This window comes from Nelumbo lutea, chromosome 6, assembly GCF_056320005.1.
Source record: "Nelumbo lutea isolate HS-2025 chromosome 6, American lotus-T2T, whole genome shotgun sequence".
In the NCBI taxonomy this organism is placed as follows: Eukaryota; Viridiplantae; Streptophyta; class Magnoliopsida; order Proteales; family Nelumbonaceae; genus Nelumbo; species Nelumbo lutea.
Genome location: NC_142689.1, coordinates 21,325,621 through 21,342,236, shown reverse-complemented (window position 1 = coordinate 21,342,236; position 16,616 = coordinate 21,325,621). Strand labels below are relative to the sequence as shown.

General features: G+C 40.3%; 1 protein-coding gene across 1 annotated transcript in view; it reads right to left on the bottom strand.

The window, feature by feature from the left end:
* LOC148847844 (alpha,alpha-trehalose-phosphate synthase [UDP-forming] 1-like) overlaps window positions 1–16,616 on the bottom strand; it is a 119,451-nt gene that overhangs the window by 12,837 nt on the left and 89,998 nt on the right. The window contains exons 9-10 of the mRNA XM_088952281.1: window positions 12,209–12,257; window positions 9,581–9,681 (exon numbers count right to left, since the gene is read on the bottom strand). Coding sequence (XP_088808407.1) covers window positions 9,581–9,681; window positions 12,209–12,257 — 150 coding nt within the window. The remainder of the gene's footprint in view (window positions 1–9,580; window positions 9,682–12,208; window positions 12,258–16,616) is intronic.

Genomic DNA, 16,616 nt, shown 5'->3' with positions numbered 1-16,616 from the left:
AATCTTAACTGGTGTTTTATGTGGAGAGTATTGATGTATTCTGTTATTATAGCCCCTTCTGTATTGTATCTTTTATTCTTTTGTTTTTTTCTCTTTCAGCCCTATAAGGGCTTCCTTTGTAATCCTTTAGGCCCATAAGGGCTTACTCGTAAATCCTTTAGGCCTAAAAGGGATTACTTGTAAATCCTTTAGGTCCATAATATAATAAAGGCTCTTTGGGGGTGGGGGTTGAATTCATTCCTTGCACTCCTGAAACCTGGTGTTAGACTCTCTTTTGTTCAGCTTGTTGTCATTGGTATAAGAGCATTTGTTTTGATTTAAAACCTGGAATTTGAAGAGCTGTTTAGAGAGATCAAGAACTACTTTCAGTCATAGTTTGGGCCTTTCTTGAGTAGAGTTTTCTCGGTCCAAGAAGCTGTCTTCTTCCTGGAAAAGGACGCCTACCAAGTAGCTTTTTCTTCGATCTCTCTTGATTGGCTTATCTTACTGATGACAAGCAAGTTGATACTCCCTTGGAATTGAATGGCAAGTTATCCAAAACAGACGGTTCACTACTTCCTAATGCCACACTCTATCGACAACTTGTGGGCTATCTCATTTATCATACTATGACTCGTCCTGACACCTCCCATGCGGCTTAGGTTGTTAGTCAGTTTGTTTCTGTCTCCTCGTCATCCCCATTTGACTGTTGTTCATTGGATTATTTGATATGTTCATGGAACACAATCCTAGGGCCTGTTCTTTTCCTCCTCTTCCTGTTCAATTGAGGGCATATGCTGATGCTAATTGGGCAGGCTGTCTTAACACTAGACGCTCTACTACAGGGTGGTGGTCTTCATGGGTGATTCCCTTATTTCCTGGAAGTGCAAGAAACAACAAACAGTCTCCAAGTCATCTACAGAAGCAAAATATAGAGCTAAGTCATCTGTCTGCAGCGAGATTGTCTGGCTACAGTCCCTTTCTGATGATCTCGGTGTTCATCTTCCTACCCCTATTCCTCTTTATGATGATTAAACATATTGAGTGGATTGTCACTTTATCGAAGACCTGTTCCTTGCTGGTTCTATTTCTCTTTCTCATGCAGCCTCAGGTATGCAGATTGCTAACATTTTTATTGAGGTTATGACAAGAGTAAGACATCTCTTTCTTGTGAACAAACTGATGCTTATGATTTCACATCAGTTTGAGGGGGAGTGTAGAGAGTATTGATATATTCTGTTATCATAGCCCCTGCTGTATTGTATCTTTTATTTTTTTTGTTTTTTCTCTTTCAGCCCTATAAGGGATTTTTGAAATCCTCTAGGACCATAAGGGATTACTTGTAAATCCTTTAGGCCTATAAGGACTTACTTGTGAATATACATAATATACATAATATAATAAAAGCTCTTTGGGGGTGGGGGTCGAATTCATTCCTTGACACTCCTGAAACCTGGTGTTAGACTCTCTTCTGTTCAGCTTGTTGGTCATTTTATTCCTTAATCTATTTTTGGAAGTGTCAGATCTTGTTGAAACTCTAGATTGTGGATCACCAAGACCTGGTTTACTTGTTCTCTTGGATGATTCTAATTCTGATCAGATTTGAGAGGCTTTTGATCACTTGTTGCAGTTTCCTTTTTTGGACAGGTGTGCAGCATCTCTCTTATTTGATTTCTAGTTCTATTGGCTTACTCAAATCTGGTTTCAAAATAAGGACCAGGATCTTGATACATATCTCTATACCTAGTGCTACAAGTATTTTCAAGGGATTCTTGCAGTCTGATTTAAATGTGCTTGCTGAAATTAATATTTGGACACAATATTTTCTTTCTTCGAGAAATCACACTTTATTCATATATCATACCTGTTTGATTGCAAATGGCCTTTGATAAGATTGAAGTTATTCTAGTTAACCTTATTGGATCCAACTAGGGAATACGGAAATTCCATTTTGACTTCTTTGTTGAAGAGAAAGGCCTAGAAGATCATTTGAATGGTATTGTTATTTGTTACTCAGCCCAATGAAACTGATGCCAAGGCCTATCAACAAGGGAAGTTGGATAATGGTAGATTGGTTTTCAGGATTCTTGGTACAATTGAGTCTAACATTGCACTACCTATGAGAAAGATACAAACTTCCTATTACCCGTAGAGGAGGTATGCTTCAGAGCATGCTGCAACTTCAAGTTTGTCATGTTTATTAAATAGTAAACCTTTTCTACGGCATGTCTTGAGGTATCTGAAGATTCTTTCAATGGCCTTCATGTGACAAACTCTAGGGGCATGCAATCTACTGAGAGACAATAGAGAAGTTTAACAACCAGCCATTGGTACCTTGTTGGGATATAGCTCGTCATCACCTTCATGCAACCCATGATTCTATTCAATGGAAGTGTCTGCCAGCCTACTTACTAGCTTCCCTGTTTCATTCAACAAGTCCAATGCATACTTCCTCTGACATATGTAGATCCCTTCACTACACCTTGCCACTTCTATTCCAAGAAAATATCTTGAAGGACATAGGACATTGATTTCAAATTTTGAAGCCAAAAAACTTTTCAGCCTTTGAATCATTTCTATTAACCACCATATCATCAACATACACAACCACCTCAAAATTCTCCTTTCGATTTGAGTATTGTTTCTATTAGCCCGTTTATCCATATTTTATCCTCTAATATTGATAGTCCTAATCCTTCTACTTTTCCTACTATCAATGTTTCTTCTCCCTCCAACGTTGATTTGCTCATTGCCCTTAGGAAGGGAAAGAGTATCCAACATCCTATTTTTAAGCATGTTTCTATCTCTATTTCTCCAACTTACCATACCTTTATTGCCTCCAGTGAGTCCATTTCTTAGCCCACTAGTGTGTCAAATGCACTTGCCAAACCTTAAAGGAGAAAATCCATGGATGAAGAAATGAGAGCATTAGAAAAGAATGGTACTTGGGAATTGGTGGACTTGCCTATTGGGAAATGTCTAGTAGGATGTGAATGGGCGTACAAAGTTAGATACTATCCAGATGGATCTTTGGAAAGGTACAAGGCAAAGCTTATTGCTAAAGGGTTTACTTAGACCTATGGAATATAGACTATCAAGAGACTTTTGCTCTAGCTGCCAAAATTAACTCTATAAGAGTGTTTCTCTCTATTGCAACAAATAGGAGTATTTCGGTCTTTGTACTTGTTGAGAATGTTGATGTGTACTGTTATGTTAGTTCGAGTGCCTCTTACTTAAAGAAGGGCACTTAAGTCTTTTCCAATAAGTTAATAATATAATAACAGGTCTGGCCGAATCTAGGGATGACTTTTTCTCTAATTCGAACCAGTCCTTCTCTCTTTTCTTTCTTCTTCTTTCCTCTCCTACTTCTTGCTGTTTACTTTACTTTACAGTCAACGAACAAGACAGAATTCTAGGGCAGGTCGAACTTCAACATGGTATCAGAGCAACATTAAACAAATCAGACTTGCTAGAATTCAGTCTTCTGCACATTCGAACTAGGGTTTCTCTTGGGTTTCTCAGCTGTGAGTTGGAGACTGGGAAAAGGGCTGAAAAGGAGTGATTGCCCTCTTCCCTTGGAGGTTCCTATGCCTCCAATTGTGTTGCTGGTGATTGGTTGCTGTGGCTTCTAAGCCCTAATTAGGGCTGGTACGTGTGGTGCAGTGATGTCTCAGTCTTTCGTGTGGTTGGCCTTCAGGCGATGAGGTAAAGTTTTTTTTACGCATATTTTCTATTATGGAATACATGAGAGGTGTAGTACAGTTCGTATGATAGGTTTTCAGATTGCAGTATGCTAGGGTTTATTCTGGTTTGTGTGTGATTCGAACGGCAATAGTGTCAACTTAATGGTGAAACTTCTGGTAGCTGTGGATTAGGGTTTGTGGTGTTACAAGTGTGGTTTTCAGCATTTAATATTGCTGAAATCAGTGTGCAGACTTCGGTGAGTAGGGTTTGTGGTGTTGCAGTTTTCAGCATTTAATACTGCTGAAATCGGTGTGCAGATTTCGGTGAGTAGGGTTTGTGGTGTTGCAGTTCTCAGCATTTATTACTGTTGAAATCAGTGTGCAGATTTCGGTGAAGTGTCTGTGTGTAGTGTTCAGAATTTAGTGCTCAGAATTTAGTGATAAGGGAATTCGGCAATGGCAAATAACAGTGATAGTAAACCTAGTGTCATGATATCTACTGACTACCTGAATGTCCAAATGACCTCCATTAAACTGAATGGAGAGAATTATGACCCTTGGGCCAAGTCTGTAGAGGTTTTTCTGAAGGCGAAGAAGAAAGTGAAGCACATAAGAGAGGAGAAACCCCCCGCTAATTCTCAGGAGTATGAAGACTGGGAACAGGAAGATGCACAGATCATCACATGGTTGTGGAATAGTATGGAACCCAGAATCAATGTGAACTTCATGTTTCTTGACACAACCAAAGAGGTGTGGGATCATTCTAAGAAACTGTATTTAGGTCAGGATAATACCACTAGGGTATATCAACTATATCAGGAATACTTCAATCTGTAACAGGGAAATTAGAGCCTTGAGGAGTACTATGCCAGTGTGAGAAATATCCGTAATGAGTTAAATGTCTATCATCCTATCACTTCTGATGTCAAAGTTCAACAGCAATAGCGAGAGTAGCTTGATGTGACACGGTTTCTGGTGGGGCTGAGGTCTGAGTATGAACCAGTACCAGCCCAGATACTAGGGGGATCTTCTCTTCCATCTGTAGAGGAGGTGTTTGCTCGTCTTCGGAGGGCTTCCATTGGATCTATGGATTCTAATGTCTCAGATAAATCAGCATTTGCAATGTCGAGAGGTCGAGGTGGCAGAAGTGGGGCTCGAGGAGCCCAGCCTGGCAGGAGTGGTAGTGGTGGATCTACACATATCCGTGGTGGTGGTCGTACTGGAGGCAGAGATTCAGGGGAAGCTCGTGGTAGAAGACGTGGCTCGAGTCCACGGAAGTGTACTCATTGTGGTTTGGATGAACATACTATAAACTACTGCTATGACTTACATGGTCCTCCCTCGATGTGGGCTAACCATGCCATGACTAGTGACACCAGTTTCAGCTCTAGACAGGAGAACCGGTCAGCTGACCTGATGCCTTCTACTCCCTCAGATGGTCTAGGCAAGGAGATGGTGAGTGTTCATCGGGATGAGTATGAAAGGTTTGTTCAATCCAAGTCGCAGCAGAACACAACTACCTTTGCACACTCAGGTATGGCTTGTTTGGCATCCACACCCAACCCCTGGATTATTGACTCTGGAGCCTCCGATCACATGACAGGAACTCCAGGTGTGTTTTCATCTCTCACTCATTGCTCAACATCACAATTTGTTACCCTTTCTAATGGCTCCACATCATCTATCTGTGGTGTTAGTAATGTTGACCTAGACCCTGTATCCCTATCCTCTATTTTATATGTACCTAAGCTTCCATTTAATCTTATGTCTGTTAGTAAGCTGACCAAGTCCCTTAAGTGCTCCATCACATTTTACCCCTCTATGTGTGTTTTTCAGGATCTCAAGACGGGGATGAAGATTGGTGGAGGGCATGAAGCCGGTGGCCTGTATTATCTTGATGGTGGTGGAAGAACGTCAACGGCCCTTCAGTTATCCATTTCTCCTCTCCAGTGGCATTGTAGATTTGGTCATCCTTCGCTGAAAGTGTTGCAGTCCTTAGTCCCTTCATTGAGTCAACTTTCTGTTTTAGATTGTGAGTCATGTCAATTTGGGAAACACCATCGTGTTCCCTTTCGTTCTAGGGTCGATAACCGTGTGTCGAGTCTTTTTTCTTTAATTCATTCAGATGTTTCGGGTCCTTATAAAGTGATGTCATATAATGGATACAAATATTTTGTTATTTTTGTTGATGACTGTTCAAGAATGACGTGGCTCTATTTAATAAAAGAAAGAAATGAATTATTTGCCATCTTCCAGAAATTTTATGCTGGGATCCGCAATCAATTTGGCGTTCACATCAAATTTTCCGTTCTGATAATGGTCGTGAATACTTGTCTTCATCTTTTCAAGAATACTTGGACAAACATGGCATTATACACCAAACTTCATGTACCTACACTCCGCAACAAAATGGGGTTGCTGAGAGAAAGAACCGACATCTTGTAGAAACGGCACGCTCCCTCATGCACCACATGAATGTTCCCAAAACCTTTTGGAGCGATGCAATGCTCACCTCTTGTTTCTTAATTAATCAGATGCTCACATCTATTCTTGATGGTCGTTCTCCTTTTAGTGTCTTATTCCCCAACATGTCTCCGTTTTTGCTTTCTCCTCGGGTATTTGGGTGTGTCTGCTTCATTCATAATTTGGGTCCCGGGACTGACAAGTTAGATGCACGTTCCCTGAAGTGTATCTTCCTTGGCTATTCCCGAACTCAGAAAGGGTACAAATGTTATCAACCCAGTTCTCGTCGTTCCTTGGTATGTGCTGATGTTACATTCTTCGAGTCTACTCCGTTCTTCGTGGGGTCTGGTGCTGCTGCTTCCTCCACATCACCACCTCCTCTTCCTCTTCCTGTGGCTGATCCACCTCCTCTGATTCCAGTCATGCCTACGTCCTTGCCTCCGGAGCCACCGTCAGTTGACCGTCCACCCATCCGTCACGTGTATACACATCGCCCACGTGTACCGGCTGCAGCTCCTCCAGCTTCATCACCGTCGACAGATCCAGCTCCAGCTCCAACACCAGCCTCTGACCTAGATCTTCCTATTGCCTTCCGGAAAGGTAAACGTACTTGCACCCTTCACCCTATTTCCAATTTTGTTTCACTTACTCACCTGCCTCCCATCGCCAGTTCGTCTCTTTGTTATCCTCCGTGGTTGTTCCTAAGGATGTCCAGGAAGCCCTTACCTCTCCAGAGTGGTGCCGTGCTATGGAAGAAGAGCTCTCCGCTCTGCATCATAATCACACTTGGGACCTCACCGCTCTTCCTCCTGGGAAGCAGGCTGTCGGTTGTAAGTGGGTGTATAGTGTTAAGTACTTGCCAGATGGTCGTGTTGAGCGCCTGAAGGCGTGGCTGGTTGCTAAAGGGTACTCTCAAACCTATTGCATTGACTACACAGAGACATTCTCCCCGGTTGCTAAGATAGGGTCAGTTTGTGTCGTCATCTCCCTTGCAGCTATGCATGATTGGCCTCTACATCAGCTAGATATCAAAAATGCCTTTTTGCATGGTGATTTACTCGAGGAGGTCTACATGGAGCAACCACCAGGGTTTGTTACTCAGGGGGAGGATGGTAAGGTATGCAGACTTAAGAAGGCTATATATGGACTTAAATAGTCCCCTCGAGCATGGTTTGGTAGGTTCAATGAGGTGGTCAAGAAGTTTGGTATGAAACAGTGCCAAGTTGATCACTCTGTCTTCAGTTTTGACTCTTCGGCAGGCAAAATAATATTGGTGGTGTATGTGGATGATATCGTTGTGACTGGGAATGATAAAATGGGCATTGACAAATTGAAGGCATTCCTACAAGAACACTTTCAGACAAAGGACCTTGGCAAGTTGAAATACTTTTTGGGCATAAAGGTAGCAAGATCTAAGCATGGCATTAATTTGTGTTAGAGGAAATATGTGCTTGATTTACTGGAAGAAACAGGGTTGTTGGGTACTAAACTGACTGAGACACCTATGGAAACAAATACGAGGCTGGGCAGTGATATAGGTGAAGTATTTGAAGACCCTGGCAGATACCGATGACTTGTAGGAAAACTAAACTATCTAACCATTACTCGGCCAGATATTTCATTTGTAGTTAGTGTGGTGAGTCAGTTCATGTAGAAACCTTTGGTCCCACATTGGAATGCAGTGCTAAGGATTGTGAGGTATCCGAAAGGAGCTCCTAGTCGTGGTTTGCTGTATAGGAGTGGTGGAAAACTGGTAGTAGAAGTGTACACCGATGCTGATTGGGCAGGTTCTATGTCTGATAGACGATCTACCACAGGCTATTGCACCTTTCTGGGGGGTAACCTGGTAATGTGGAAAAGTAAGAAGCAAACAGTTGTGGCAAGAAGCAGTGCAGAAGTAGAATATAGGGCCATGGCACATACTGCTTGTGAATTAGTGTGGCTAAGGGACCTTCTACAGGAGATAGGATATGACATCAGTACTCCAATGAAGCTCTATTGTGACAATCAGGCAACGGTTCATATCTCTTCCAATCCGGTGTTTCATGAAAGAACCAAGCACATCGAAGTTGATTGTCATTTTGTGAGAGAAAAGGTGCTGAATGGAGTGATAGAAACTGCATATGTTAGTACGGGAAACCAGTGGGTAGACATGTTTACAAAAGGTTTGAGTCGGGGGAGAGTGGACTACATATGTAACAAGCTGGGATTAAATGATATATACTCACCAGCTTGTGGGGGAGTGTTAGTGGTGTTAGTGAAGGGGTATTTTGGTCTTTGTTCTTGTTGAGAATGTTGATGTGTACTGTTATGTTAGTTCGAGTGCCTCTTACTTAAGGAAGGGCACTTAAGTCTTTAATATAATAACAAGTCTGGCCGAATCTAGGGATAACTTTTTCTCTAATTCGAACCAGTCCTCTCTTTTCTTTCTTCTTCTTTCCTCTCCTACTTCTTGCTGTTTACTTTACTTTACAGTCAACGAACAAGACAAAATTCTAGGGCAGGTCGAACTTCAACAGTTACAATGCTATCTAATGAAGATCACTACTTTCGCCAATTTAGATGCTTGCTGGGTGTTATGCTAAACTATGGAATCAACCTAGAAACTATAGTTTCTTTGTCAAAATTCATTTCCTAAGTGGCTGCCTATGTGACTAAATGATCTATTATCACCCAACATAGCCTATACAACTTGACAACTATGCCTTATACATATCCTTGCACATGCAAGCTATTAGCTCTCGGATTCTAACTTCTTAGGGATGAGAGAAATGACCATATCATTTGAACCTTTGATGATGATATCCTTCATGAAATTCCTAAAGAAAATCAAGAAATCATCCTCAATATCCTCGCAACACAATGTGAACCCATCAGGACCTGGGGCATTGTCTTGGTCCATTGCAAACATGCTCTCTCTTATTTCCTATTGCACAAAAAGTCTTCCTGATCAGATGGCTATGTTATGGAGCAAAGGGCCTCCCATTGTCCTTTGACCAAGGGGACCCATGAGAGGAGGGGGGATGGAACGATGTGACATTCTGATCCAGAAGCCTCCACAATTTTTTGTTGATCAGACATCTCTTCCCAATTCAGCTTAATTTGGGATATACAGTATCTTGTTGATCAATGCAAATGCAATTTCTGTTACATATATAGGTCATGCATCTGAATTTCATCAACACCAAATCATCTCTTTATTTGTAGCTTTCAACACCCAAAAATTGACTACTGCTTCAGCTAAATTGATTAGCCAAACCATTCAATGAAGTTTGCAAGATGACTCAATCAAATTATTAGCATGCCAAAGCTGTTTTGCATGAATTTTGGATAGGCAGAAAAAAAAATCTTTTTATCATATATTTATTCTGTATATCCCACAAAAACTAGTATACACTTCAGATCATTAGATAAGTTCAGAAATAAAACAAAAGGAAATAATAATAGCTAATTACTTCGCTCAAAATGAGAACCCCCTTTTTTGAATCTTGGCATGCCACATATTCATAGCTGACGAGGTTCATTCCATCTCTCAATGATGTCACAAGGGCAACATCTGTATAGGGAAGAAAATTAAGGAAACAAATTAGTCTATTAATAAGAGCATACACGCAAGTATGCTTAAGCTTAATGATAAGAGCCATGGACCTGCCCATGGTTTGCAACTTCAATGTCAATAGATGTTTCATCATGCAGAAATGTGGAAATTTAAGAGATATTTTACCAATTCAACTAAGATATTTGGAAAATATGAAGAAATTAGGTGAAATTACTAAAAACATGAATTTTTCTAATGAAACTTCTTAGATACTTGGAACTATAATTTCACAATTAAAACTCAAATGACTACAGAAAACAACCATGTATATAAAATTAAAGAGGATTACGATACTTGAATAGGTATCTCTATTTATCTCCCTTTTAATCTTTTAACCACCTTCTCTTTTATATGCATGTCATTCACTTGCCATTTGATTTGTGCTTTTCGTTAATGTTTTGATTACATTGAGAAATCTTTTTTCAAGTTGTGTGTACTTTTTTTTCTTTCTTTTGAATTATAGCGATTTAGTGAATCACGTATAGACCAATAAATCAATCATCCAATTACAAAAAACCCATTTGTTCTTTTAGGAAAATACTTTCAAAAAAATTGATAATTTTTACATTGGCTCCTAACGAAATGGAGAGATTTCACCAAATCTTGCTGATATTGCAAACCATGGTTTTGACCATCTGGGGCTTTGAAAGGGTAGACTGGAAATAGACCTATTTTTTTTAAGGTGAAGTATAATGTATTAACTGAAAAGAAACTGTACTTTTACCAAAAAAAAAATGTATGGTCCTCTAATAAGATTTCTGTACAATTACAACACCATCAAGGGTTGTACAGTGCAGATAGAGGTATGTTGGTCTTTTTGAAGGTAGACTGGAAATAGAGAGAAGTGCTGAAGAGCTGGGGTATGTTGGTCTTTATGGGAAAAAAGAAACTCCAGGATTTTTTCTGAAATAGAGAGAAGTGCTGAAGAGCTGAGAGAAATGATCCATATAAGGGTTGTACAGTGGCTAAAATCTTCAGAGCTGTTCACAGATTACACAATGGATGACATGTTGAGGAGGTGGGGTGAGATTGCTAGCTGTACCCAGATTACTAAAACAGGAATGAGTTTGTCTTGGACCCCTCCACCAGCTGGTTTCTTAAAACTAAACTTTGATGGTAGTAGAGTTAATCCTGGACACTCGGGGATTTGGGGTGTGTTTAGGAATGAGAATGGGATTGTTTCAGCCCTGTTTTCAGGCCCAATTGGAGTGGGTGATTCTCACAGAGCCGAGATCTATGCAGTTATGGAAGGAGTCCAGAGAACTAAGGATATGAATATAAGAAAACTTATAATTGAAGGGAACTCGGAGGTGGTGGTGGGGTGGCTGAATAAAGACAACAGTGGGTTATGGAATTACAGCAATGAGAGGAGGAAATTTAGGTGGCTGGTTCAAGAGACGGAAGTCAAGATCAGTTGGGTGAAAAGATCAGCTAACTCTTTTGCTGATGGGTTAGCTAAACAAGGGGTGGAGAGGGATTCCATGCTTTGGGCTCAGTTGCAACTCTTTTTTCCTTTTTTCCTTTCTTGGGGGCTCAAGCCTCAGCTGGAAGATAATAAAGCTTTTCTTCCCCTTTGTAATTATTTTCGATTAATTAATGAAATGTTTTATTGATAAAAAAAGGAATTTGTGAGAAAGAAATTCAAAGAGTTGGAAGAGAGTTGTCCAATGCCTATAAGGGTGGCTGAGACAGGGCTGAAATTCCCAAAAAAAAACTTGGATCTGGAACTTGAAAGATTAATGAGAAGACTAACGATTTTACGGAACTTAGAAAGGATAATCTTGCAATTAGAAGATTTAAGACTCAGAAGAGACATCAAACAATATGGTGTCAAATGTTTTTTACTAGATGAAAAGGAGGGCTATTTGGGATTGGTCCAAGAAAGAAGGATTTGAAATATAGGAAAATTCAGAAAAATAAATAGAGAAAACCATTAAGATAATCTTGCAATTAGAAGATTTAAGACTCAGAAGGGACATGAAATGGTATTGGAGTCAAACATTTTTGCTAGACTAGAAGGAGGGCTATTTGGGCTCGGTCCAAGAAAGAAGGGTTTGAAATATAGGAAAAACCAGAAAAATAAATAGAGAAAATTGTTTCTGCTCTTATTTTCTCCAGTTTGTGGGCAGGGAGTACTTGTTTGGGGTATTTGTTTTGTTTCTTGTCTGCTGGCTAGCTTTTGATTGTGTACTATTTCTGTTAAGAATGAAGATGGGTTGTAGTCTTGTTATGGGTCTTGGGATGTTTGTTTTTTCTTGTTTGGAAGGTTTTCTTTGTGGGTTCTTTTAGTGTATGGGGGTGATTTGCTTGTTATATGAGGCTGGGTTCGGAGTCTGAAATCATCAGTAGATATAGAACACGTGCTTGAACAGAGAGTCATATTTAAGAACGGTTCTCAGGAGGTGTTACTTTTTTCTTGGTAATTTAGTGCATATTTCTTGCTACTCACAAGGAACAGTTTAAAAATAGAGAAAGAAAAGAGTACCAGTCACTGCATATAGCGCACATAATTTGTGAAAGTCGAGGGAACGATCCTGTAAACAAAAACATGTCAGACAGACAGTCTTGTTACTCTTGTCAATATTATCATTTTAAGATATTACAAGAAAAAGAAGGGACAGGCTGATAAGCTGTGGACAAGACTATAATGTAAAACAAAAAGTTTTGCCAACATTTTTATATGCCCAACCTTTGAATATAAGTTCTTTGCATAACTATGAATAATAAACACGTTTGTATGGACTTTAAAAATGACAAAACTGGGACTTTTGGTACCACTCAGAAAAATAGATTCTAGTAATTCAAGATTTTACAATACATGGATAAACAACTATAGCAAGAAATGGTCCAACTACTGAACACCATGCATGTTGAAATACAATACTTACAGAAAATGAACACAAAAAAGTCTTGGTTGAACATATACTGGAATCATGAAATAGCTCAAGTAGTGAAGAGTTTCTTATTAATTGAAAGGATCCACAGAAGATAGCATCAAAGCAACATAAGAAGACGACAAAGCAATGAACATATTTAACATCTTAAACTTTATAAATTTGGTTTTTGTTGAAACTGAAGAGAGGAGAGGAGAGGAGACGTGTGTTTCGGCAATGAGGGTTCTGAGAAGAGTTTTCGAACAGTCTCTATCTCAGCCCTCTAACACTGTTTTATTAGATAATTTTGAGTAATTACAAGGAGGCCCTTAGTTGGGCAGAATTTACAATGAACTTAAAAAATAACTTAACATTGACAGGATGAGCCCAAAATAACAAGAAGAATAAACAACCTATGGGCCATTTGGCCCATCTTCTCTACACTCCCCCTCAAGCTGAGCATCGATGTCAATCATGCCAAGCTTGCTGGTATCATGCTGAAGTTTTGCCTTGGGAATGCCTTTGGTAAGAAAATCTGTCAACTGTCCTTCAGATGTGATGAAAGGAAGACACACTTCACCTGAAGAGACCCTTTCCCTAATGAAGTGTCGATCAACTTCAATATGCTTGGTTCTATCATGTTGCACTGGGTTGTGAGCAATGTTGATGGCAGCCTGATTATCACAGTATAACATCATTGGCTTGTCATATTCAACTCCAAGTTCTTCCATCAAAGATTTTAGCCATAATAATTCAGAAACCCCATGTGCCATGGCCCTGTATTCTGCTTCAGCAGAAGACCGAGCAACAACCGATTGTTTCTTGCTTCTCCAAGAAACAACATTACCAGCTACCAAGCTGCAATACCCAGATGTAGATCTTCTGTCATCAATGTTCCCGGCCCAGTCAGCATCGGTGTAAGCTTCAAGTTTCATATGACCATGCTTGGCAAACAGAATACCCTTTCCTGGGGAGCCCTTCAAATAACTTAGGATTCTCTCTGCAGCTGCCAAATGAGTGTCTCGAGGAGCATGCATGAATTGGCTAATGCAACTGACTGCATATGCAATATCTGGCCGAGTCATGCATAGATACAAAAGTTTCCCAAGAAGTCTCTGAAAGATTCCTTTGTCTTCTAACAATGTCCCTTCTGAGGCTGAGAGTTTATGACTCATATCAATAGGAGTAGCAGCTGGTCTAGCACCCATCTTTCCAGTTTCAGAGAGCAAGTCAAGAACATACTTTCTTTGGGAGATAAGAATCCCATCCTTGGATCGAGCCACTTCTATGCCAAGAAAGTATCTCAATTCCCCCAAATCTTTAATCTCAAACTCTGTATGGAGAAAAGATTTTAGATCTTGAATTCCTGAGGCATCATTACCCGTCACTACAATATCATCTACATACACAATGAGGTATACGGCCAGAGGTCCACTCCTCTTCACAAAAAGGGTATGATCGGACTGTGTCTACACATAACCAAAGTTAACAAGTGTTGTTCTAAATCTCTCAAACTATGCTCTAGAGGACTGTTTTAGTCCATAAAGAGATTTCTTCAACCTGCATACCTTCCCTTTTATATCAGTTCCATACATCCCTGGAGGAAGAGACATGTAAACCTCCTCATGTAATTCAACATTCAAAAATGCATTCTTCACATCCAATTGATAAAGGGGCCAGTCAAAGTGAGCAGCTAAAGATAGAAGAACCCTTAGAGATGTCATCTTGGCAACAGGTGCAAAAGTCTCTAAATAATCAATCCCATATGTCTATGTATAGCCTTTTGCAACCAGCCTGGCCTTGTACCTTTCAATGGTACCATCAACTCTGTATTTGATAGTAAAAACCCACTTGCAACCAACAGGATCCTTCCCTTCAGGCAAATCCATCACTTCCCATGTGTCATTCTTGTGTAGGGCATCTATTTCAGATTTCATAGCATCCCTCCATTCTGGAATCTTAAGAGCTTCTGACACAGACCTGGGAATAGGATGAGAAGCAACAGAAGAGAGAGGCAAAATATGAAGGTGAAAGCAAACTGTAAGAAAGGTGCTTGGAAATGCAGTGTGCAGTGCACTTCCGTTTTCCTTTTCTAACAGCAATGGGAATATCAAGGTCAAGGAAGGATGAATCCAAAGGTGCTGAACCAGTACCTGTTGTCTCTTCTGTGACTGGAAGTGTAGGAGGCTCATGTGTTGTAGGAGAAACAACCTGCACATTTCTGGATCTTTGCCTTTGATACACCTTGGGATTGAGGACAGGATGAGGAGGTAGGGTACCAGGACAAGGAGAATGGAACGACTGATCCAACCTTGATTCATTTGAGGGAGAGGCAGACACATCAAGGGACTCAACAGGAACAGGAAGAGGAAGAGCAAACACATGTGTCAAATTCTCCCCCTGTGGACAATGTCCTTCTGGAGAGGAACCATAAAAAGGGGAAGACTCATCAAAGGTGACATCCATTGAGACATACCGATTGCCAGACTTTGGATCAAAACAGCAATAACTCTTCTATTTGGGGGAATAACCAAGGAAGATACACTTTTGGGCTTTGGGTTCAAATTTATGCCTTTGGACACTTGCAACATGTACATAACAGGTTCAGCCAAAGACACAAATAGGAATAGGAAAAGAAAACCCAAAACCCTGGATGGCATGCGGTTTATGAGATAGGTAGCAGTAAGTAAAGCATCACCCCAAAACCTGGTAGGAACATGTGAGGCAAATAAGATACTTCTTGCAACCTCAACAATATGCCTATTTTTTCTTTCAGCAACCCCATTCTGTTCTGGGGTCCTAGCACATGAGCTTTGATGAATAATCCCCATGTCAGAAAGATAGCAGGATAGGTTTTTCTCAAAGTATTCTTTTGCATTGTCTGATCTGAAGATTTTAATCCTGGTATCAAATTGGGTTAGAACAAATTCATGGAATTGTTTTACAAGTCTTGGGACTTCATCACGGGATTTCATCAGGAATATCCAAGTGAATCATGAAAAGTCATCAATAAACAGGATAAAATATTTGTAGCCACCCATGGAGGGTAAGTGGTAAGGCCCCCACACATCAGAATGCACAATATTAAAAGGAACAGAAGATCTTTTATTTCTCAAAGGATACTTGCTTCTACAATGCTTTGACAATTCACAAGACTCACAATGAAGACTGGACAGACTAATTCCCTTAAACAGTTCAGGGAATAGATGACTCAAAGCCAAAAAAGATAGACGACCAAAACGACAATGACACAACATAATCTGACTAACAGACTCTGAAGAGACAGATCCAAGAGCAACATTCCCAAGATGATCAGTGCATTGTCCCGGAGTATCAAGCAGGTATATTCCGTTCGCCTCATGGCCACTCCCAATCACCTTCTGAGACTCCAGATCCTGAAAAACACAGTAGGAAGGAAAAAGGGTTACACAACAGTTTAGTGACTTGGTTAAACTGCTCACAGACAACAAATTTGTATTTAGTTTAGGTACATGAAGGGCAGATGGGAGGTACAAGGAATCTGTAGCCTTGATGGTTCCCTTACCAGAGATAGGGGCAAGTGAACCATCAGCTAAAGTGATTTTATCACGTCCAGGAAGTCAGTCATATGAAACAAACAAGGTAGGCAGATTGGTCATATGGTCAGAAGCACCTGAGTCAATAATCCAAGGGATCTTGAGATTACCTGAAGAAGTAGCATGATTAGCAGAAGCCCTTATACCTGAATGAGCAAATGCTGAAGTAGTAGATTTTCTTGAAGGGTAGGTAGCAGAGGTCACATCACTCAGTTGACTGATCATCTTCCCAAACTTTTCATATTCTGCTCTCATGGCTGCCAACTGTGCAGAAGCATACATCTCTTCACTATCTGGCCCGGCAGCTACATTTGTACTTCCTGATCTTTTACTATCATATTTTTTCTGAAACCTGATGGGAACAAGATTAAGATGTAACTTCCAGCACTTGTCTTTGGTGTGCTTCGGCTTCTTTCAGTACTCACATACAACTTTCTTTCCTGTT